The sequence below is a fragment of the Haliotis rubra genome, unplaced genomic scaffold (assembly GCF_003918875.1).
Source record: "Haliotis rubra isolate DU_JTF1 unplaced genomic scaffold, ASM391887v1 Scf58, whole genome shotgun sequence".
In the NCBI taxonomy this organism is placed as follows: Eukaryota; Metazoa; Mollusca; class Gastropoda; order Lepetellida; family Haliotidae; genus Haliotis; species Haliotis rubra.
Genome location: NW_025767279.1, coordinates 1,934,891 through 1,960,443, shown reverse-complemented (window position 1 = coordinate 1,960,443; position 25,553 = coordinate 1,934,891). Strand labels below are relative to the sequence as shown.

General features: G+C 39.7%; 1 protein-coding gene across 1 annotated transcript in view; it reads right to left on the bottom strand.

The window, feature by feature from the left end:
• LOC124254712 (transient receptor potential cation channel subfamily V member 5-like) overlaps positions 1 to 25,553 on the bottom strand; it is a 98,382-nt gene that overhangs the window by 4,436 nt on the left and 68,393 nt on the right. Inside the window, exons 12-15 of the mRNA XM_046688559.1 lie at positions 14,751 to 14,860; positions 13,889 to 14,001; positions 8,506 to 8,667; positions 6,293 to 6,490 (exon numbers count right to left, since the gene is read on the bottom strand). Of these exons, the coding sequence (XP_046544515.1) occupies positions 6,293 to 6,490; positions 8,506 to 8,667; positions 13,889 to 14,001; positions 14,751 to 14,860 (583 nt within the window). The remainder of the gene's footprint in view (positions 1 to 6,292; positions 6,491 to 8,505; positions 8,668 to 13,888; positions 14,002 to 14,750; positions 14,861 to 25,553) is intronic.

Sequence of the window (25,553 nt, the reverse complement as noted above, 5' to 3'; positions counted from 1 at the left end):
CAATATCGCGTTTCAGGTACCCATATTGCATTACATATTGTGATATATTGGGTAAGTAAGTTTTTCTACATGATAGGTCAAATTTTTTGTTTGTTATGGTTCTGATAACAGTAATCTCAAAATTAGGTTGCATGGTCTGGGGGTTCTAGTTTCTTTTTTAATACAGTTTATAATATTACAGTATGTCGTTTTGTTATTGAATGATGAAGGAAAACATCTGTTGTGAATGAAAGTCTGTGTAGATTTCATTTTAAACCATAAAGATAATCATAAAAACTTCATAGATGATCTTTACCCAATATACCAGATCTCCGAAAAATATCATAAATACGCATCATTTGAAAAGTGCATTGTGGTATACTAGTAATACCATGCAGTCCTAATAATTTGACAAACCAATAACTGATATCATGACGATGATCAGTGTCGATGACTGCCACCAGTCCTGTTGCTAACTCTCACCACCAGTGCCGATCTACTGGCAAACAAGGAAAAGTTGAACACCGACCTGACAATTGACCCATATTAGCATGTATGAGTGCCACCCACTGGGGCTTGCCATTGTTATCGAAGGGGAGCCAGGTTGTCCACGATCAAGCATAGTGCGACTTGCTACACCGACGTGAGTCTTATCAGCAAGGCGTGTTCAGCTATGCCCGCAATCAATTTCATCGTCATGCAATGTACGTGCACTAGCCTACGTCTGCTCCACCTTTCACAAACCAAATGGGTTTGCTCATTGCTGTGCACTGCCTACTTCTCGTAAACGTGTTCTCTGGGTCGGTCCAACGTATCCTTGTTTGCCAGCAGTTGTGTCTTACATTAACCGACAACATGCTTCAGGTGTGGTGGTATCATGGACTACAGTCAAACAGCATAACACAACACATCTGTGGATGAGTGAGTGAGGTTAGTTTACGCCACACTCACCAATATTCCAACTATATGGCGGTGGTCTGTAAATAATCCAGCCTGGACCAGATAATCCAGTGATCAAAATCTACGCAATTGGGATACGATGACATGTGTCAACCAAGTCAGCAAGCCTGACCGCCCTATCCCGTTTGTCGCCTCTTACGACAAGTATGGGTTACTGAAGATAAATATTCTAACCCAGATCTTCACGGGTCTGTGGATGAGAGTGAGTGAGTGAGTGAGTGAGTGAGTTTTGTTTTACGTCGCACTCAGCAATATTCCAGCCATATGGCAGTGGTCTGTAAATAATTGAGTCTGGACCAGACAATCCAGTGATCAGCAGCATGAGCATCAACCTGCGCACCTGGGAACCGATGACATGTGTCAACCAAGTCAGCGCGCCTGACCACCCGATCCCGTTAGTCGTCTCTTACAACAAGCATGGGTTACTGAAGATCAATATTCTAACCCACGGGTACTGTGGATGAGAAACCCAGTTAGATAGCTGGTATAAAGCCAATGAGATCGAATACCAGTTCCGTGATTGGCTGCTCCATGGTGATGACCTTAGGTCAGACTAAAACGGACTACTTCCCTGATGGTAATTTCGGGATAAGTTTGATGAAGTTCAGTTAATCTTCATAGATTTTGGAAGTCTTAGGCTATTTGATGTGTACCATGAATTAATGCATGACCATGATTATGATAAGAGACAAAATATGCCAAAACACTGCAATCATAGGGTATGCAAAACATCACAGCACACGAACCTGTTAATTTATCTTACAACTCATTATATTAGTAGTTGCATTGGAAGTAGTAGCAGCACAAGTAGTAGTAGTAGTAGTAGTCTAAACTTTGATTGACTTGAACGTATTATCAGCTGATATAGCCATCACACAACAGAATTAAACGTACCACGCTGTGAATGATGCCGTTTCTGTCTCATGTTTCATGCCCTAGTTGACTACACTGGACACTACTTGTGCCAGGTAACACTCAGTGGTGCGGGTTTTATGTTTCAATGACTGTACCGCCCAGGATTTCCCTTTCTGGTAAACACAGTCATAAATATATTGAAAATTTGTTGAACAGGCCACGCGTTAGACAAAACCAGGAATTTGACATTAGTCAAAAACACTGATAAATACATTGAAAGTTTGCTGTTAAAAGTATGGACAAACAGCAAGAATTTGAAGCGACCAAAAAAATCCTGTGCTGGGATTCAAACCACAAACTTTCTGATCCAAAGTCGGACGCCTTGTCCACATGACTAAAGAAGTTAAACCAGTCAAGCTGACAATTCCTGTTCAAGAGAAACCTATTTTCAAAGTATCTTGCACATTTGTCCCAAAAAATGTCACTATGAAACTTTGTTACTTTACTTTTTGGAAAGTCTCTGTTGAAATATAAAACCTTGTAATAACCCATTAAGGTGCACTATCAATTAAACATTACGTCTTGTACAACTTGTTTGCGTCCTATTAATATGCACTGGCACATTCTTTTGAAAACTGATGAAATTGCGACCCTCTACGAGAACCCTACCTCTCTGTATTGTATAAGTCGAGCATGGTGTATGACTCCACTAGAATATATGTGTCCTTGTTAGGCATGTCTGTTATCGCCATCTTTTGTGTGGCAGTTTCCTTTATTTACTGTGTACATGAATAACACCAATTTTGTATGCAAACAACATATCAGCGACAATGAAAAGATTACATCTTGTCATCTTGTGTCAGCAATAAATTGTCCCCTTTCTCAATCACTCATGGGGTATGGTCTCTTACAGACAACTCTATTGTCGTAAGTTAAGGAATGCATGCGACGTTTACGAGGTGCAACTGCATTTAGTCTGTATAAAAACAGCAGTAGAATGCCCCTAGAATGCCCTTAACTGTAGAGGCCTGACAATGAGGTATCAGTAGCATGCCTTATGAAGGCACTGCAGAGGGCCTTACAATGAGGTCCCTGTCTGTATTGAGGTGCTAAAGAAGGCCTTACAATGAGCTCCCTGTCTGTATTGAGGTGTTAAAGAAGGCCTTACAATGAGCTCCCTGTCAGTATTGAAGTGCTGCGGAGGGCCTTACAATGAGCTCCCTGTCTGTATTGAGGTGCTAAAGAGGGCCTTACAATGAGCTCCCTGAGTAGGGCCTTAATATGTCTGTATTGAGGTCCTGCAGAGGGCCTTACAATGAGCTCCCTGTAGCATGTATGTATTGAAGTGCTGCAGAGGGCCTTACAATGAGCTCCCTGTAGCATGTCTGTATTGAAGTGCTGCAGAGGGCCTTACAATGAGCTCCCTGTAGCATGTCTGTATTGAGGTGCTGCAGAGGAGCTCCCTGTAGCATGTATGTATTGAGGTGCTGCAGAGGGCCTACAAGCATCCCTCTGTATTCTGTATTGAGGTGCTGCAGAAGACCTTACAATGAGCTCCCTGTAGCATGTATGTATTGAGGTGCTGCAGAGGCCCTTACAGTGAGCTCCCTGCAGCACTGTATTGAAGTGCTGCAGGGGGCTTTACAATGAGCTCCCTGTAGCATATCTGTATTGAGGTGCTGCAGAAGGCCTTACAATGAGCTCCCTGTAGAATGTCTGTATTGAAGTGCTGCAGAGGGCCTTACAACGAGGTCCATGTAGCATGTCTGTATTGAAGTGCTGCAGAAGGCCTTACAATGAGCTCCCTGTAGAATGTCTGTAATGAAGTGCTGCAGAGGGCCTTACAATGAGCTCCCTGTCTGTATTGAAGTCCTGCAGAGGGCCTTACAACGAGGTCCATGTAGCATGTCTGTATTGAAGTGCTGCAGAGGGCCTTACAATGAGCTCCCTGTAGCATATCTGTATTGAGGTGCTGCAGAGGGCCTTACAATGAGCTCCCTGTAGCATATCTGTATTGAAGTGCTGCAGATGGCCTTACAATGAGCTCCCTGTAGCATATCTGTATTGAAGTGCTGCAGAGGGCCTTACAATGCGCTCCCTGTAGCATATCTGTATTGAAGAGCTGCAGAGGGCCTTACAATGAGCTCCCTGTAGCATGTATGTTTTGAGGTGCTGCAGAGGGCCTTACAATGAGCTCCCTGTAGCATATCTGTATTGAAGTGCTGCAGAGGGCCTTACAATGAGCTCCCTGTAGCATATCTGTATTGAAGTGCTGCAGAGGGCCTTACAATGAGCTCCCTGTAGCATGTATGTATTGAGGTGCTAAAGAAGGCCTTACAATGAGCTCCCTGTAGCATGTCTGTATTGAGGTGCTGCAGAGGGCCTTACAATGAGCTCCCTGTCTGTATTGAAGTGCTGCAGTGGGCTTTACAATGAGCTCCCTGTAGCATGTCTGTATTGAAGTGCTGCAGAGGGCTTTACAATGAGTTCCTGTAGCATGTATGTATTGAAGTGCTGCAAAAGGCCTTACAATGAGCTCCCTGTAGCATGTCTGTATTGAAGTGCTGCAGAGGGCCTTACATCGAGGTCCATGTAGCATGTCTGTATTGAGGTGCTGCAGAAGGCCTTACAATGAGCTCCCTGTAGAATGTCTGTATTGAAGTGCTGCAGAGGGCCTTACAATGAGCTCCCTGTAGCATATCTGTATTGAAGTGCTGCAGAGGGCCTTACAATGAGCTCCCTGTAGCATATCTGTATTGAAGTGCTGCAGAGGGCCTTACAATGAGCTCCCTGTAGCATGTATGTATTGAGGTGCTAAAGAAGGCCTTACAATGAGCTCCCTGTAGCATGTCTGTATTGAGGTGCTGCAGAGGGCCTTACAATGAGCTCCCTGTCTGTATTGAAGTGCTGCAGTGGGCTTTACAATGAGCTCCCTGTAGCATGTCTGTATTGAAGTGCTGCAGAGGGCCTTACAATGATCTCCCTGTAGCATATCTGTATTGAGGTGCTGCAGAAGGCCTAACAATGAGCTCCCTGTAGCATGTCTGTATTGAAGAGCTGCAGAGGGCCTTACATCGAGGTCCATGTAGCATGTCTGTATTGAAGTGCTGCAGAGGGCCTTACAATGAGCTCCCTGTAGCATATCTGTATTGAAGTGCTGCAGAGGGCCTTACAATGAGCTCCCTGTAGAATGTCTGTAATGAAGTGCTGCAGAGGGCCTTACATCGAGGTCCATGTAGCATGTCTGTATTGAAGTGCTGCAGAAGGCCTTACAATGAGTGAAGTGCTGCAGAGGGCCTTGCTTGAGGGTCCCTGTACAATTGAAGTGCTGCAGAAGGCCTTACAATGAGCTCCCTGTAGCATGTCTGTATTGAAGTGCTGCAGAGGGCCTTACAATGGCTCCCCTTAGCAATGAAGCTCCCTGTAGCATGTCTGTATTGAAGTGCTGCAGAGGGCCTTACAATGAGCTCCCTGTAGAATGTCTGTATTGAAGTGCTGCAGAGGGGCCTTACAATGAGCTCCCTGTAGCATGTCTGTATTGAAGTGCTGCAGAGGACCTTACAATGAGCTCCCTGTAGCATGTCTGTATTGAAGTGCTGCAGAAGGCCTTACAATGAGCTCCCTGTAGCATGTCTGTATTGAAGTGCTGCAGAGGGCCTTACAATGAGCTCCATGTAGCATGTCTGTATTGAAGTGCTGCAGAAGGCCTAACAATGAGGTCCATGTAGCATGTCTGTATTGAAGTGCTGCAGAAGGCCTTACAATGAGCTCCCCTGTAGAATGTCTGTATTGAAGTGCTGCAGAGGGCCTAGCAGGGCTTGAGGTCCCTGTATGAAGTGCTGCAGAGGGCCTTACAATGAGGTCCATGTAGCATGTCTGTATTGAAGTGCTGCAGAAGGCCTAACAATGAGGTCCATGTAGCATGTCTGTATTGAAGTGCTGCAGAAGGCCTTACAATGAGCTCCCTGTAGAATGTCTGTAATGAAGTGCTGCAGAGGGCCTTACAATGAGGTCCCTGTAGCATATCTGTATTGAAGTGCTGCAGAAGGCCTAACAATGAGCTCCCTGTAGAATGTCTGTATTGAAGTGCTGCAGAGGGCCTTACAACGAGGTCATCTGCAGTATGGGATAGACACCATTACTCCCCTTGTATAGAGTGCTCCGCTGAGCAGAGACTATTTACAGCCTTGCTTACAGTTATCCACTTCTGAGACGTTTCCCAGACACTTCTTGTACCAATATATGAGTGATTTGACTGCAATTGGAGGCCTTTGTTCTACAACCTGTCTAGTGACATATCTACTTCCCAGTTCCCACTGGATGCCTCTCCGAAATCACAGTACACATATGTATTTTCTGATTTCTGGGTCATCCTATGCATGTTCTGAATCAACTCGTAACTTGCCTATGACTGTATGTCACTAAACATGATTATGTATACCACAGGAAGTTTGTTCTAACTTACAAGAACCATACTGGACGCTGTGTTCAGTCTCACCTTCCAGTTGCTGATGGCTGCCTTCCTCTGCTTTGCCTTTGTCTTGGAGGTTGTCTTAATCACCACGAGAGCCCTGGCCTCGGTCTTCTGGTTGTCTGGGGTGGGAGGTCCGGCAATCTTCACAGCATACTCCTGCTGGAACTTGAGGAGCTGCTTCTTGGAGAACCCTCGCTCCACCACAACCACGATCTTAGCCCACTGAAACACAACCACAATAATAACCCACTGAAATACAACCACGATCTTAGCTCACTGAAATACAACCACGATCTTAGCCCACTGAAACACAACCACAATCATAACCCACTGAAATACAACCACGATCTTAGCCCACTGAAACACAACCACGATCTTAGCCCACTGAAACACAACCATGATCTTAGCCCACTGAAATACAACCACAATAATAACCCACTGAAATACAACCACGATCTTAGCCAACTAAAACACAACCATGATCTTAGCCCACTGAAACACAACCACGATCTTAGCCCACTGAAATACAACCACGATCTTAGCCCACTGAAATACAACCACAATCTTAGCCCACTGAAATACAACCACGATCTTAGCCAACTAAAACACAACCACGATCTTAGCCCACTGAAATACAACCACGATCTTAGCCCACTGAAATACAACCACTATCCTAGCCCACTGAAACACAACTTAGCCCACACGATCTTAGCCCACTGAAACACAACCACGATCTTAGCCCACTGAAATACAACCACGATCTTAGCCCACTGAAATACAACCACGATCTTAGCCCACTGAAATACAACCACGATCTTAGCCCACTGAAATACAACCACGATCTTAGCCCACTGAAATACAACCACGATCTTAGCCCACTGAAATACAACCACGATCTTAGCCAACTAAAACACAACCACGATCTTAGCCCACTGAAATACAACCACGATCTTAGCCCACTGAAATACAACCACGATCTTAGCCCACTGAAATACAACCACGATCTTAGCCCACTGAAATACAACCACGATCTTAGCCCACTGAAATACAACCACGATCTTAGCCCACTGAAATACAACCACGATCCTAGCCCACTGAAACACAACCACGATCTTAGCCCACTGAAACATAACCACCACTGAAACATAACCACGATCTTAGCACACTGAAACACAACCATAATCTTAGCATACTGATAATTGCAGCCATGATCTTAGCCCACTGAAAGTGCAACCATGATCTTAACCCACAGAAACACAATCATAATCTTAGCATACTTATAATTGCAGCCATGATCTTAGCCCACTGAAACACAAGCATGATCTTAGCCCACTGAAATTGCAGCCATGATCTTAGCCCACTGAAACACAACCACGATCCTAGCCCACTGAAACACAACCATGATCTTAGCCCACTGAAACTGCAGCCATGATCTTCGCCCATTGAAATTGCAGCCATGATCTTAGCCCACTGAAATTGCAGCCATGATCTTAGCCTACTGAAATTGCAGCCATGATCTTAACCCACAGAAACACAACCATAATCTTAGCACATTGAAACACAACCATAATCTTAGCACTCTGAAACACAATCATAATCTTAGCCTACTGAAATTGCAGCCATGATCTTAACCCACAGAAACAGAACCATAATCTTAGCACATTTAAACACAACCATGATCTTAGCACACTGAAACACAATCATAATCTTAGCATACTGAAATTGCAGCCATGATCTTAGCCCACTGAAACACAACAAATATGTTAACACACTCAACAACAACCATGATTTTAGCACACTGAAACACAATTTCCTTAATCCAAGCACCCTGAAACAAAACCCCAAACTTAGCCCACTGAAACACAACCATAATCTTAGCACACTGTCACGATATGGCTGCAATATTGCCGATGGGACATTAAATTTTAACTCATTCACTCTTATCACACTGAAACACAACAATGATGTTAGCCCACTCAAACACCACCATGGCCTTAGCACACTCAACAACAACAATCATAAGCACAAGCACACTGAAATTACAGCCATGATCCTAGCACACTGAAACAAAAAACAATCTTGGCCAACAAAAACACAATTATGACATTAGCCCACTTGAACACAACCAGGAGCTTAGCCTAATGAAACACTAGCATAACATTAACTCGCTCCAACATCCAAAATCTTAGCTCAATGAAATAGGATGATCTTAGCGCCCAATGAAACACATCACGTACCTGTTTCCTCCACTCTTTCTCGGACTTGGAGATGACCTGGGTGTAGGTGTTGCCCATCATGGCTATCAACATGTTCAGCAGCAGGATCGGCACCAGGAACATGAAGAACGCAAATACTATCTTTGTCAGCTGGGGGTAGCGGGCGTAGTTGAACGGCTCGTACTGAAACAGACATCAGTCCAGTAACACCACTGAAATAGCCTTAAAGTGAGTGAGTGAGCATGTTTTTTCGCCGCTTTTAGCAATATTCCAGGAATATCTCGGAAGGGGACACCAGAAATGGGCTTCACACATTGCACCCATGTGGGGAATCGAACCTGGGTCAATGGCATTCCAGGAACACTTTAACCAGCAGGGGACCCCACCCTGAAATAGCCATCCTATCACTTATTTCATCTCTGAAACTTCATTGTCCTCAAGACTGGGTCTTAGGCATGAAGATCTGTTGATTGGTAACTATTGTTGATTTAACCAGTAGGCTCCTGTCCTGTAATGTCTTAGAAATAGACATCAAGACACTTATTGGTCAATCTCTATGAAACATCATTCCTGTATTGTCTTAGAAATAGACATCAAGACTGTTGATTGGTCAACACTGCTATTGCTGAAACATCATTCCTGTATTGTCTTAGAAATAGACATCAAGACTGTTGATTGGTCAACACTGCTATTGCTGAAACATCATCTTAGAAATAGACATCAAGACTGTTGATTGTCTTACTGCTATAGACATTCATTGTCTTAGAAATAGACATCAAGACTGTTGATTGGTCAACACTGCTATAGCTGAAACATCATTCCTGTAATGTCTTAGAAATAGACATCAAGACTGTTGATTGGTCAACACTGCTATAGCTGAAACATCATTCCTGTATTGTCTTAGAAATAGACATCAAGACTGTTGATTGGTCAACACTGTATTTGAAACATCATTCCTGTAGACAGAAATAGACTGTTTGATTGGTCAACACTGACATCAAGACTGTTGATTGGTACTGCTATAGCTGAAACATCATTCCTGTATTGTCTTAGAAATAGACATCAAGACTGTTGATTGGATTGGTCTGAAAACACTCCTGAAACATCATTCCTGTATTGTCTTAGAAATAGACATCAAGACTGTTGATTGGTCAACACTGCTATTGCTGAAACATCATTCCTGTATTGTCTTAGAAATAGACATCAAGACTGTTGATTGGTCAACACTGCTATTGCTGAAACATCATTCCTGTATTGTCTTAGAAATAGACATCAAGACTGTTGATTGGTCAACACTGCTATTGCTGAAACATCATTCCTGTATTGTCTTAGAAATAGACATCAAGACAGTTGATTGGTCAACACTGCTATAGCTGAAACATCATTCCTGTATTGTCACTGAAACAGACAATCAAGATGTTGATTGGTCAACACTGCTATTGCTGAAACATCATTCCTGTATTGGCCTTAGAAATAGACATCAAGAATGTTGATTGGTCAACACTGAAATTGCTGAAACATCATTCCTGTATTGTCTTAGAAATGAAACATCAAGACTGTTGATTGGCCAACAAAACACAATTAGCTGAAACATCATTCCTGTATTGTCTTAGAAATAGACACAGACCAGGGCAACACTGCTAATGAAACACATTCCTGTAGTCATGACATTAACTGTTGATCGGCTCCAACATCCAAAATCATTTAGCTAGAAATGAAATCAGGATGATCTTGGTCAACACTGCTAAATGAAACATCATCCTGTATTACCTGAAATTCCTCCACTGTTGATCGGACTTGGAGACACCTGGTGTAGGTGTTGCCCATCATGGCTATCAACATGTTTAGCAGCAGGATCGGCACCAGGAACATGAAGAGCATCAAACACTATCTTGCTGTCAGCTGTATTGGAAATAGGCGAGTTGAGTTGAGCGCCTTCATACTGAAACAGACATCAGTCCAGTAAATTCTTAGAAATAGACATCAAGACTGTTGATTGGTCAATTGCTGAAACATCATTCCTGTATTGTCTTTAGACATCAGCTATAGCTGAAACATCATTCCTGTATTGTCTTAGAAATAGACATCAAGACTGTTGATTGGTCAACACTGCTGAAACATCATTCCTGTATTGTCTTAGAAATAGACATCAAGACTGTTGATTGGTCAACACTGCTATTGCTGAAACATCATTCCTGTATTGTCTTAGAAATAGACATCAAGACTGTTGATTGGTCAACACTGCTATTGCTGAAACATCATTCCTGTATTGTCTTAGAAATAGACATCAAGACTGTTGATTGGTCAACACTGCTATAGCTGTCAACACTGCTATAGCTGAAACATCATTCCTGTATTGTCTTAGAAATAGACATCAAGACTGTTGATTGGTCAACACTGCTATTGCTGAAACATCATTCCTGTATTGTCTTAGAAATAGACATCAAGACTGTTGATTGGTCAACACTGAAAAACATCATTCCTATTGTCTGAAACATCAAGACTGTTCATTTCCTGTATTGAAACATCATTCTTAGAAATAGACATCAAGACTGTTGATTGGTCAACACTGCTATTGCTGAAACCAATCATTCCTGTATTGTCTTAGAAATAGACATCAAGACTGTTGATTGGTCAACACTGCTATTGCTGAAACCAATCATTCCTGTATTGTCTTAGAAATAGACATCAAGACTGTTGATTGGTCAACACTGCTATTGCTGAAACCAATCATTCCTGTATTGTCTTAGAAATAGACATCAAGACTGTTGATTGGTCATTCCTGTACTTAGAAATGCATAGTTGATTGGAAACTGCAATCATTCCTGTATTGTCTTAGAAATAGACATCAAGACTGTTGATTGGTCAACACTGCTATTGCTGAAACCTAATGCTGCTGAAATAGTTAACAACTTCATATGGTTAACATGTATATCAGTGGACATTTCTATTTTTGCAGCATAGGAAACAGTTTTAACATAACATTATCAGATTTACGATAGTCAAACTGTCCTCGTCGCCACCACTTAAGACTGAATGATCCAATTCTGCATGCTGCTCGTAAAACATGCCATAGTATTTCTCAGCTTTGTGTTCCTGGTGCTTGGTGTGATACCTGATGGCATATATCTGTACATCACATGAACCTAAATATACTGATTGTAAAATTTGAGGCAACACCTGACTGAACATGATGTAAATGAAACCACTCAAATGAAAACATTCAATGAATAAGTGTTCTGTGGTTTACGTTTGTCTCTCCATTTCAGAAAACAATACGCACGTGCATTACATGATTTGCTTGTGCATGCAGGTGAAATGCATGCATGTACACATTTCGCAATATGTTGTTTCGCGAGTAGAACTGTGTTAGTTGATGATTCATTAATATGGCTCTTGACCAGTTATCTGAGGCCACAAAATGGCAAATTGTAAGCATGAGAGAAGGTGGCATGTCCTTGCAGAAGATTGCAAGACGCATTAACGTCTGTCACAGCGTCATCAGCAAGTTGCTGAACAAACACCGCAGGACAGATGAAGTCAAGGTTGCCGCTGGTTGAAGTCGACCCAAAAAGACAAATTTGAGGGATGATAGATGGCTGCTACGAATGGCACGTCAGGAACCATTCTGGTCCGCAAATCAACTCCGTCATTGGTGGCAGCAAACGATGGTAGTTAATGTGTCACGGGAGCTGGTAAACAAACGTCTCTTAGCTGCAGGTCTACGAGCTTGTCATCCATTGAAAAGGCCCAGACTGACCAATCATCACATGCGCTTTCGTCTGGCTTGGGCACAGGCATGTCAAAACTGGAATTTGGCGTCAAATCATTTGCTCATTAGACCAGGTACAATCTGTACGTTGCTGACGGCCGTTTACGTGTCCAAAATCTTACCAACACTGCACTCAATCCTGAAAACAGTAGCTGGTGTCGGCGGATCAGTCATGGTATGGGTAGCTTTCTCACATGATCAGAAGGGGAATATCAAAGACATACAGGGCACGCTGAATGCAGAGAAGTATGGTTGTGACATCGAGAACACTCTGCTGCCTTTTCTGCATGCCAATCCTCATGTTGCGCACATCTACCAGGACGACAATGCACGTCCTCATCATGCAAGGATCATTACCGACCATAAGAGGCAGCATAACATTGAATCCTTTGATTTGCCAAGTGTAAGTCCAGATCTTAATCTGATCGAACACGTGTGGGACATGATTGGTCACCGTATTTCTGCCAGGAACCAGGCTGTGGCCAACATTCAAGAACTCAGGCAGGCCGTGCTAGACGAATGAAACAATCTGCCAATGCATTATTTCGAAAACTTGTGCTATCGACGAAGAGACGCTTTCAAGGAGGTGATATAGGCTTGTGGCAGATACACTCACTAATGATGACCCAGTTATTGTTTCAAATGTCAATTTCAGTGGATTCCATTTCAAGAAGTTCTATTGTTCCACAAAACATTAAAGAGTTGGCAAGATGAAGACATTTTTTCATCAAAATGTGAATACCTTTTGTTATGTGAATTTACCACTAGATTTCTCCAATGGAATAAATTATCTTGATTTTATAAACATACTGTGTTGTGTCGCTGCAGTTACTTTCAAGATAGTGTAGAATGTATTCACATTCCATTTTTGAAGGTAGCATACATTTTGCATACCAAACATGCATCTGAAAGCATTCGTAGCTTCAAATTTTAGGTGTTGCTTCAAATTTTACCATCAGTATAGTTTGCTTAGTGTTACTTCATTTTGTTTGTTTGCTTTTGGTCAACGCTGCATTTAGCAATATTCCAGCTACATGATAGCGGTCTGCAATCGAGCAATGATGTACACCACTTACTTCACGTTACCCCTCTTCTAGAGTATCCCTCCTGTCTCCTGTTGCCAGGTATTGGTTTCATTGATGTCTTTTGAAGACATTTCATAAATACGATGGCCAAATATTACACTGATGCTTTCGTTTGTTCGTTGTTTATCACCTCACTCAGCAATATTGCAGCTACATGGCGGCGGTCTGTAATTAATCGAGTCTGGACCAGACAATCCAGTGTTCAGCAGCATGAGTATCGATCTACGCAATTGGAATTTGATTACAAAGTGTTATTTTAAGCAATGAAAACAATTGCAGCCATGATTTTTCCGTGCACTCTTGATGGTTCTTCTAATTTCAACTTGGTCAGCGAACCCTACCACCCAATTTTGTCAGCTGAGAGAGAAGTCAATTCTCACGTCAAAGCTACCAAACTGATTTTTTAAGTCCATCAAATTTCAAACCAAGCACTTCTGCTAAATGCATCTATCTATATATTTCAAACGATGCATAAGAAGCAGTTTTATATACATTAACAAATTTTAACTGAAATAAAGTAAATAGCCTTATTTGATCTAAATCTGACCTTGAACTCTCCTAAGGTCATCTGGAAAAGATTCATCACTGTGTCTTCTAAAGTGGAAAACTTCTGGACATCCGAGTTGTCAGTTTCCACATCTCGGAACAGGAAGAAGAAGCCTAAAGTGCAAAGAAATGAATGAATTAGAATTATCTCAACATTATTAATGACGTTCCCCAAAAATGTCAAACAGGAAAAGGAGTATCATTGACAGATTATTTCAACAATAAAAATGCCTCTCAAAGAAATAAAATTGCAAATATATCAAATTCATTGACAGTATAAAATGCTTATGTCTCCTAAAAACGATTTGTCTTAAAAAAGAATCTGCAGTGAAAGAGAGGTGGGTATTGATTATTTTGGACTTAATTGAACAGAGAAAACACATAATTTCATACAATACATGCTTGTATTCATGGCACATGCTGTAAAGCTAAATATTACCATCATAAAATTAGTCCTTGTGGTTACATTTTGCAGATGAAAATATTATTCACGCAAATTGAGGGAGAATTAGTGTTTTCATAATTTAGCTGACAAATCTTAACAAATACTAAAACGTCAGACTGTTGCCAGGCAGATATGATATAAGATGGGTGTGTGAGTTTAGTTTTACGCCACACTCAACAATATTCCAGCTATATGAAGACTGTCTGTAAATAATCAAGTCTGAACATGACAATCCAATGATCAACAGCATGAGCATTGATCTGCGCAACTGCCAAACGATGATATGTGTCAACCAAGCCAGCGATCCTGGCCACCCGAATAATCGCCTCTTACGACAAGCATGGGTTAATGAAGATCAATTTGAACCCGGACCTTCACGGGTTGATATATGATGAGGCACAGTGCATCTTAAACCTACCTTGAGTGAATCCAATTAGAAAGATAAGGTAGATCAGAGCGAATCTGAAGAGGTCCCCTTTAATCATCTTATAGATCATGGTAACGAAAGGGCCGGTTAGTTTGACACCCCTGTGGAAAAGTGCAAAAACAACAATCAAACTGTGTAGCTCAACATCAATTGTGCTCATTGTGCAGTTAGTACAAAGTTAGTAATAACACCGAACTTATACTGATACAACTGCATCAGCAGTATTCTGGGACAATGTCCCACAGGGTTATCTCCCCTTTCTAATACCACACTTTCTATATGTGATAATTCTTTGTCTTGCTAATATATTGTGAGTGGAGTTTAGTTTTATGCCACATTTAGCAAAATTACAGCAATATCACAGCAGGGGACACCAGAAATGGGCTTCAAACATTGCACCCATGTGGGATATCGAACCCGGGTCTTCAGTGTGGCTTCAGTGTGTTAAAACGCTTTAACCACTAGGCTACACCACCACCCCTGCTAATCTGTAACAGAGTTGGGTTTAAAGCTGCTTTGAACAGCTACATCATGGTGTGTGAGGTTGATGTGGCAAAAAGAACGATAAAAGTGATGCAGGTCATAGATGTATACTACTTGGGGAAACAGACGCACAACCCAAAACAACAGATTCAAACCCATGACATAATTCAAACGCCATCACGCCAGAGCCATGTACATCATGAAGTCTTACAAAACCAGTCAACTGTTCCCCATCCCATCACTTGGTAATCAATAGTTTGTGATGGTTAAAAAAACCAAGAAATATTAAAAAATTAGGCATTTGATAATGTGGAAATTTTGATTGCCATGAAATTACTGGGTTGGTCAGTTTTCTGGATCTTATGACTAAAGGATTTTCACGTGTTTTCATTTAGGAGATAAACATCATGTGTTGGCCAATTTCCGGATGTTATTGAGTTTTTGAAGCAATTCATTTAGAGCCGATGGCGTTAGCAGGAGGTTTCAGATGAAATATTCCCGTGCTTCAAATACTCAATTACACACGGAAATTGGCCAACACATGATGTTTATCGACAGTGTAAACAAAATAGTAAACAAAAGGTCCACACATGTTTTTCGGTCGGCACACAAAACATCGTGTATGGGTACAGCAGTGAAGTCACTGTCATCTGGCCGTTTCAGCTGGTTCCCATGGTAGCATTTGGAACTGCTCATTCGTAAAGTCATTCCGACTTTACATTACAATATGATTTGAATGTCGTCACCACTGCTGACTACACAATACAATTGTGTACAATATTTGTATGTATTAATATGCAGGGAATAGTCCTGCAATTCAGGGAATCGAATACCATTCGATCATGTTTTTCAACCAATCAGATAAAAGAACAAAGTGACTTTTCGTATACAATTTGGTTTAGTATTTGTGAGTTGGTGAGTTTAGTTTTATGCTGCTTTTAGCAATAGTCCAGAAATATCATGGCGGGGGACAACAGAAACGGGCTTCGAACCCGGGTCTTTGGTGTCAACCACTAGGCTACCGCCCGCCCCTAGTATTTGTGAACTCATGGGAATTCAGGGCCCTACAGCTTATACAGAAGTCTCAAACTGTAGTTTCCTGAAATCTAAAACAGACATCAAAGATCTTGAATGTCCAAACACCGGCAGGTAAGTGAAAATCAAGATATGCACCATAACCTGACACCAGGAAGTGAACCAAGGATTGAAACAAAAGACCAATAGATAAATAGGAACACTCCAATCGTCTGAAATAAAGTCCTGTTAAACCTCTCAAGATAAACATCATGAAGATCATATACTGCGTGTTTCTGTGCAATAATGCACACTGTAGTAATTTGATCAATACACTCGTGATATGTTGTCAGTTTAGTCTGGTCAAACACAGAGTTTTATGGATAAAAGAAAAATGTGTGCGTGTGTGTGTGTGTGAGAGCCATAATGCACACAGTCATATCTAGATGTACACACAGTGACTTGAAGTCTGTTAGCAGTGTCAAATAACAAATCTCTTCTACACTATTTAATCCCATTCAGTCAGGGATGGAAATAACCCATTGCCCGACGCCCCAGTCCAGTGTTTTTTTCTGTCGGGCAAGGAAATTTGTATATGATGCTGTACCAGTTTCCAGTTGACTTTCCAAATGTTAATTATGTTGCTTATTTAAAAAATCAACAAGAAAATTGGCCGGTATAGTGGAAAAATTATCAGGGCAAGTGATTTTACATGTGCAACTGTACCGGAGTACACTAGCAATTTTAAAGTTATTTCCACCTCTGTCAGTATGTCAAGTTTTTAAACGACAGGCTTCCTCTCTGTTCCAGAAGATACCCAGCTCTATGAAACATCACACCATAAAGAATTTCTTTCAGTGGCATTTTAGAACTTGGGCATACGATATTGACAAACTTACATTTGTTGTGAATGGCTTCAGTGAGTTTGAATTGGTGAAGACTGTTTGATCGAGTAAGTTTAACTTCACCACATCCAGACCTCACCAAATGCAAGCTCACCCAAACAATTCACATCAAACACCAAAAGCCATCAACTGAGATCAAGGATATTTAATGATGCACTCCTCCACCAAGCCCAATCTACTGTGTAAACATCTCCTCCTTTCTGAACCACCCCTTTAGTTGTACATCTCTGGCTTTCTCCTCTTTTCCTTTGTTAACTAGCTGGCTTTAAAACACACACGGCCATTTTAGAAACTGGTCAAATGTAACATGTTATATTAAGCTGGCTTTATCAGCTTACTGCATAGCTAGTAGGTGACTATTGAGGGGGAAACAACTATTGCGATAGAGACAGTCCAACTATTGCAATACTATAACAATAGTTTTTTCTCTCTTTGTAATGTCTCATTTGAAGTCATTTCCCAAATGAATGTATTGTTTATATGAAATAAAAACAAGCTGAAGTAGTTTCAGTCTCTTTAAATAACTGACAAGAAACTTGAAACCCAGATGAAGTTTGTTCAAGAGGTAACAGGGGCGGACAATTTTAAATAAAAGTGAACAAATCTGGTACTTTGTGTATATTTTGCTGCGCATTTTTCAACGGAAGTCAATTACTAAACTATTGACAGTCACACATACTATCGATGCATTGATAGTTTTAGGTTTCTACAATCAATTAATTGCTATTGGAGACTCAACAATTGGAATCCATCGATAGTTCGATTTATCATTAGAGCCCTAGTAGCCAGTTATGTTGTTTTCTTTGTCCGTGTGCGAAATATGCATCATGTCAGAAAGTGCATGCTAAATCTCCAAATCATCATCATCATCATCATCATCATCATCATCATCATCATCATCATCATCATCAAGAAGTTGTTATAAATAAACTTTGTCATAAAAGAAATGCTTGTGAATATGGTTTTACACGCTTTTAGTAATATTCCAGGAATATCCAAGTGGGGGCCTCCCCAGGGCACACATGGTTACATATTGTACCCATTTGGGAAATCCAACCTGGGTCTTCGGCATGACAAGGAAACACTTAAACCACTAGGCTACCCCACCTCCCCCTTGACTTCCTTGACATATGTACCATCGTACCATATAAAGTAGCAAAAATTCCTTACTCAATTTAAAACAAGGGTATGAATGTTCAGCCTTGTTGATTACCTGGCTGTTCTACCAGCAATTGGTCCTCCCTCGTAAGAAGTAGCGAAACGTAACAACAATATAATGATCGTTTGTTAACTCATTAAGCCCGAGAGCCCCATCACTACTCAACACCTGGAAGCCCTCACTGATTGCCCACTCTCTGTGCCGAGACTAATTAGTGCTAGTCACACCTGATTTCCCTGGCAGGTTTCGGGGATCACAGGAAACTGTCTAGTCATACAAACAAGTCCTGATTGTTTAATTGTGTCGTAAAGATATATGTTGAAAGAAATCAGGTGTGAATACATGTCGTGTATTGCAAGCTTTATGTAATTTTATTGCAAGTTTCTCTTGTAGACCTTTTGTCGGTTTGTACATTTATGTTTTATCACAATATGCATACACATGTATTCTTTGTACGCAACAAATGAGACACACGTTAACAAATACTCTCTCTTATATCATTGTGTGAGGTTTAAATTTACAAAACATCTATGACAATGACAGCACAAAGCAAGAAGAATTTACTTTCATACTTTATAATCTTCGACGAAAATAACATATTCCTTGCATAGACATAAAACAAAGAGTCACGTGATAGGGCATCATCAAATTTCCCGAATAGAACGTTCGGTATCTCAACTGTTCAATGTAGTGGCTGGTCATATGTTATCTGCGACCAATCGTATCATGAGATACCTGTCACAGAGGAAAGGACAGGTGATGGGCGTGGGCGAAATTTCTGAAGAGCACGTTTGGTCACTCAGCAGCTTGGATAGAGATTGGTTATTGGCTATATCCTTGACCAGTCGATATGCTGGGTTTCGGCTTTATCAACTCAAGCTATCATGTAACAGTTTGTGTATTGTAAACATACACACTGGTAACGATGTATGAAATATACACATAAGACAAATAGGAGTAGATAGTCACTTTGGCAAGTTTATTTGTCCTCATTTTAGTGTTTTTCGATAAGTAAAACAAAGCGATTGAAATCCAACCACTGAGTAGAAGTAGTATTTATTTTCATACACATTTTATGCACACAACTAGTACATAAAACATAATGGTTTGCTGTACATGTAAATATAATCTTCACCTTGATACGAATGACTATCCAAACTAGAGTACACGCATTACAGAATTCACGAGGTGACACTATACTGAATTATTATAGTGTATAAACTTGCAGTTGACACCCCTACCCCAATATTTATGAAGGTGAAGTGCCTATATCTTCACTGAATGCAAAGCGAGGTTCATAAGATTACAGATGTGCATGCATGTATAAACATCACAGAGAGGGCGTGAGTCCATAAAGCAAGATGTCCAATGATATAACAGCGCATCTGTTTATTTTACACTTGTCGCGGGACAAACCTTTCAACAAGGACGTAACTACATATGCATTCTACCGAGGCTGTTATTTCAAGGTCGAAGAGGCGTTCAATTATCTCATTACTGTAATCTGCTTGAATGATCATACGCCTGTGTATCGATACCGTAACTGATATACTATCCAGCTTTTATTTCACGATGGATCAATAGAGACTGAGTTGATTGATAAACGTGATAATTGGACCGGATTTGATAATTACACAGATCAAATACAAACGTTTTACAGAATGCTCATGTAAATTGCATAGAAAACTGACAATTCAAATCAACATGAAACTTTCAAAACAGCTTGAACAAAATGCTTGAAATACCTTTGTATGGCTTACATGTAATAACTTATGATATTACTTCTGTCCATGTGTGACAATGTTTTTAATTACCAACTTACTGTCTTTGTAACAAACGTAGTAAAACATTTCATTGTTGTAATAACACTGACATGTATATATGTATTCGATGCAAAAGACATATCACTTTATATTCGCTTAGGTAACATTACTTAACTTTAGATTATGGAAAACAACTAGTTACAATTCAGTAAACTTCAAATTAAGTAAGTTCAATTATGTTTAATCTATTCGAGCTTGGATGTATAATTACTTGTGTTTATACATTATGTTTCAGTATATGAAACATGACAACGTAATGATGCCTAAAAGTAAATTCAAACTATTCTATTGTGTTTGAATTCTTTGAATGTCCTTGAAATTTAGGTATATTGTTTCCTATTTATTAGGTAGTTGAAGGAAATATAATTTTTTAGTAACCTCTAAACCATTAAATCTAATTCAATCAAGATGCATCTGAAGTATTTTAGTATCCATTCCCAAGGAAGAGTACCAGGCACTTACCTCTGTAAAAACATCATAATCCCCTTTCTCGCCGACATGCGTTCATTTGCTAAACGCTGTACAAGCCTTTGATAATGATTAGCAATTGTTATCAAAACACTTTAAATACTTCTTCTGATTGATACTAAAGGTGGGATCTCTCATAAGAAAAGCTAACATTTGCTCAGTACTGCTAAATTGGTTGTAATAATAGGTACAGTGCGATTTTTAAAAGTACAACACACATGTGCGTCTCTCGCTGAATAAGAGGTGCTTTCTGTTGACGACTGTATGTGGCTCTCGCTGTGAGAAACTGCTAATTACCTGCCCCATAAACTGCTAATTACCTGCCCCATAAACACGTCACTCGCTGTGAGGAGCTGATTAATTTGCCCCATATATGCGTCTCTCGGCCTTAATGAGTTAAACAACTTTTTTATTCGGGTGTCCAAAATTATGAGACAAATCATCAGAGTTGGTCTGTCAATTTCATGTGACTGTGCAAAAGTTCGTTTCGTTGCAATTATTAGATTTTGTGTTAGTGAGCAATTTATCGGTCCAAAATGAAGTCAAACGGACTATAAACGACCAAGCAATCGATCATGTTTTCTCATAATTGAACACAAACAATTCTGGAACACTTGTTTGCATTAACAATATTTTTCACAAGGTTGGTTTTGTCTGTTACATTTCATGACCATTACAAGCTCGTTTCAAGTCATGATTGAATTTATCTTAAAGACTCCAAGAAATTAATGTTCCTAACCTACTAGTCATCCTTTAAAGACGTGAAATTTGCAAATGCATTTTGTGCAATTTGCAAAAACACCCAAAAAATACATGATTTTTTCTTTATTTTTTTTACCATTAACAAAAATAATCAGGAAAATTTCATAAATGACACTAACTAATTATTTTCGATGATTGATCGGTTATAATGAACCAATCATCAATTATGAGATTTTAACCAATTCCCAGCTTTAAGTTATAGAAAGGCTCAAACAAAGTGTTTCTTCAATGATCCGTAGGTTAAAGTTTCCAGCCAATGAATGAACTGTGAAAACTGTGAAAATTAGTCTCTTAATATCAATAATGTTGCACATAGTGAATGGCACTCATTTCAAGATGCGATGCATATCATGTTGTGTTCTACTTCACTTTTATGTGTACATGTATATTTCAATATGGACGCTAAAGCTGCCATGTTTAAATTAATATCAGAATTCTATCTATTGTAGTAGGCTGAAATTTCCAATATTTGTGATCTCATATCCCATGACAGAAGGAGCAGGTTTGGTTTAATAAAACTTAGAACAGTATCTGAGTGATATCATTGCATGTTAGCTTGAGTTGTTATGGAAGCCAAAGTGATGAGAATCTTAAACTGGTGAATCCAAACTCACAGCTTTGTCCTGACAAACCAAGACAGATAATCGGGAGAGATGGATTCAGACTCTGTGGACAGTGAATTGCAACACCTCAGCCAACTGGACCATCCACATCTAAACATCCCACAAATTATTCCAGGTTGTGTCAAATTAAACACACAAAAACAAAATTCCATCACTAATGCATCTAGAATACCACACACTTATCATGTTATGAAATCTCTAATACATACAGGAATAACTTAAGACATGAGCAAAATACATATTTTCAATATGGCTACTTTGGTGGCCATCTTGGAAATCAGATCAGAACTCTTTCTGTCCAGGCCAGCTATAAATACTGTTGACCATAGAAGCAATTATTACACTGTAAACTCCAACTTTAGCTACCCCTGACTTCAAAGAGATAATTAATCCCTAAAATCTGCCTACATGATGATCAGTGAAGGGGAATGTATATTAGACCACAGCCTGCACAATCACAATACATTTAGATGTAGAGCCGCTCCTAAATCATTGCAACAGTGAATATGGAATGTCATAATGACAGTCAAAACATCACAGATGCAGTCACCACAGTATGCATGAACTACTTCCGAGTAAATGTTTTGTTACTTTCTCTGAAAATAACTCATTCTTAAGAAAATTGCAATCGTTAGTATTACAAAACATACATATGAGAATAACATTCAACATTAAATCATTAAAAAGTTGTTTATAAAATGTAACTATATTGAGTGCAAACAGTTAAAGGTTTCACGGTTGTATGACTTCTAATGCAGATGATGAGCAAGTCTTTCTTATGTATAGGGTATTTAAGAAATAGATCGCCAAGTGATGTATGTGGAAACACTGTATGAACATCTGTATCTCAGATTAGACATATACCATCATTGGATTGAGTTTGCACTCGTACACTTTAAAAATGATCACTTAGATATGCAATTACGGAGAATGAACAAAGTTTTTGTAACATTTTAAATCACTAAAATATAGTAACGTTGAATGTGATGCTATGAATACTTTATTAACGAAACAGAAGAGAAACTGTAGCACGGCATGTTGACAAGAAATCCTATTCGGTCGAATGAGGGACCACATTGTGCAGAATTGCAAGCCTGACACTGAGAAGTATAGACATATGTTTGAAGCTTACTACAATAGGGGGTTTACACACTACATCCCGATATCAAATTTTTAAGATTAGACTCATAGTGACGAAAAACAATTATGTACCAAAGCCTATTCGTCTCCCCTTGCCGCCATCTTTGACGATTTGTATGCCGTTTCGGGATGCTATGACTGCCGTGTTGGGATGCTATGAATGCCATTTAAGTATGCGGCTGACTGTTCTCGCTCGCTCTTGTAGCTGATACGCGAGTTTTGTTTCCATTTCAAACGATTAGTCTTCCATTACAGATGTATTGTTTCGGTTTAGAGGATATGGTTGCAGTTTTGGTGATTTTTGTTCTGTTTGGTGCATATGAGTTGATGATTTGTTCACCGTTTGTATGGTAGGCAAGTACATGCTGCTGACGTATGGACCTCTGTAGTGTATAACACATTGAATATTCTCTAGTCACAAAACATGAACTCTTAATTCTCCTTGAAAGCATTTCCTAGGCAATACTTTATCAATTAATTAATTAATTAATTAATTAATTAATGACATTATGTTTATGATATTCATACAAATATTTTTTGCATTAACCTGTACAGTTATCTTAAAATTTGACCAAAAGTGATTCAAATAAGTGCCACCATCATCAAGAAGGTTACTAAAAGTTTGGTGGTTTAAGCCTCGATAATTTTGAAGAAAATATAACCACAAACTTTCAGAGATATGATAAACAACTCCTGCTTTTTATATTTGGCCGTCCATATAATTCCTGAAGATACTGTGAGATTTATCCAGGATGCTCTGTGAACTTTACAAAAAACAGCCACTGTTTGAATTCTGATGAAGCCTCAAGCAAGTAATCATGTACAAGCCCTAGATGTTCATGAAGTTCAGTAGTTTCCATTGGCTAATACATATCATTTACATATCAGGGGATTCTAGATAGACACACCAGAAAAGGTTCATGGACAAGCCTCATTTAACATTTTGAAAAGAAACAATATCTGTTGACAAGGTTTCTGGAGCATTAATAATCACGCCGTGTCATATAGATATGTTAAATGATACACACTGACTCAGTGATTGTCATACTGCATACGCTGGACCCTGTAATCAGGGACGCATGCAGATTCTATTATCAGCTTCAGTATTAATGCTGTAACTGTGCAGAGAATACCTGCCTCTTACTGTACCTAACAAGGCAATGACGAATGTGTAATACACTCAGAAGATCCCTATGTGATACGAAAATTAGCAGTCTGTATTGTAAATAACCCATCCTGGGCAGGCAGGTTTTTTGAATGCTGCTACTGGCCACTGGCACCAATTGCAGACTGGCGCGCTCACTGGAGGACTTACTGTGACAGCCTCTAAACAGCAGTAGTCATTATCAACAGGGATCATTATCACACTGTTAATACCATAGCATTAAGCTCTAACAGAGTTCTTTTATGAGATCATACAGTAATCATTCTCTCTGAACCTATTTTATGTGCTTTTTGAAAGCAGGGCTCGATTTAAGAGATGTTAACCCACTTGCACCAGGTGCAACCTAAGATAAAAACCTAGTTGCACCAGTCAAATTCCAGTTGCACAGTTTTTATTGCAATATGTAATATCAGAAATATGCTATTGAATTATTTAGATGTTTTATTCAGAAGGTTACCCACTCAAAAAATTGACTTGCACCTGGTGCAAGTTAGACTCATAACTAGGTTGCACTTTGTTATATTGGGTTGCACCAGTGCAAGTAACAAAGCACTGAATCGAGCCCTGGAAAGATATAAATCTTTTGAATATCTGAGCTTGGGTCTCATTACCATAGTTACAATGGTTATCAAAGTATAAACAGTACGTAATCTAGAAGGCTGTAAGCTTCCATGCTGGAAGTGTTTGAATCTAAACCATTATAATAATTTAGGAAAAGAGTTTTTGGGAAAAATGTACGACTTAAACAAAAATTATCCTGTATTTCAAACAAAAAACCCAAAGCATGCAGAACAAAATCGACCTTTCAAGTCATTCAATTCAAAATATACATTAGAGAATATCTTTGTATAGAATAGATGTTTTGAAATGACTGTAAACCTATCAAATATTGTCAAGGCTTACAAATATATTAACTTAACATTGTGAAATATGTACCCATTGTGAATGTCAATAACAAGCTGACAGGAGTCTGATTCTTATATAAGAAGTGGTCATACGAAGCTCCTGATTGGTCAGATCAGTTTGAGTGACAGTTGACAAGCGCTGTCTGGAGCTTTGAGATCAACACAACAGATGCACCTGTTATGTAATCGTCGTGACATGGTGTCTTTAGACAGCCAGTATACATTTCAACCATTAGAATCACAAAAAAAATAAAGGACACTTGTCTTGAATTAAAGATTAATTTCACTACTAGACACATAAACTTAAGGGGGAAATGTAGATGAATGTGCAGTAATAGACAATGTCA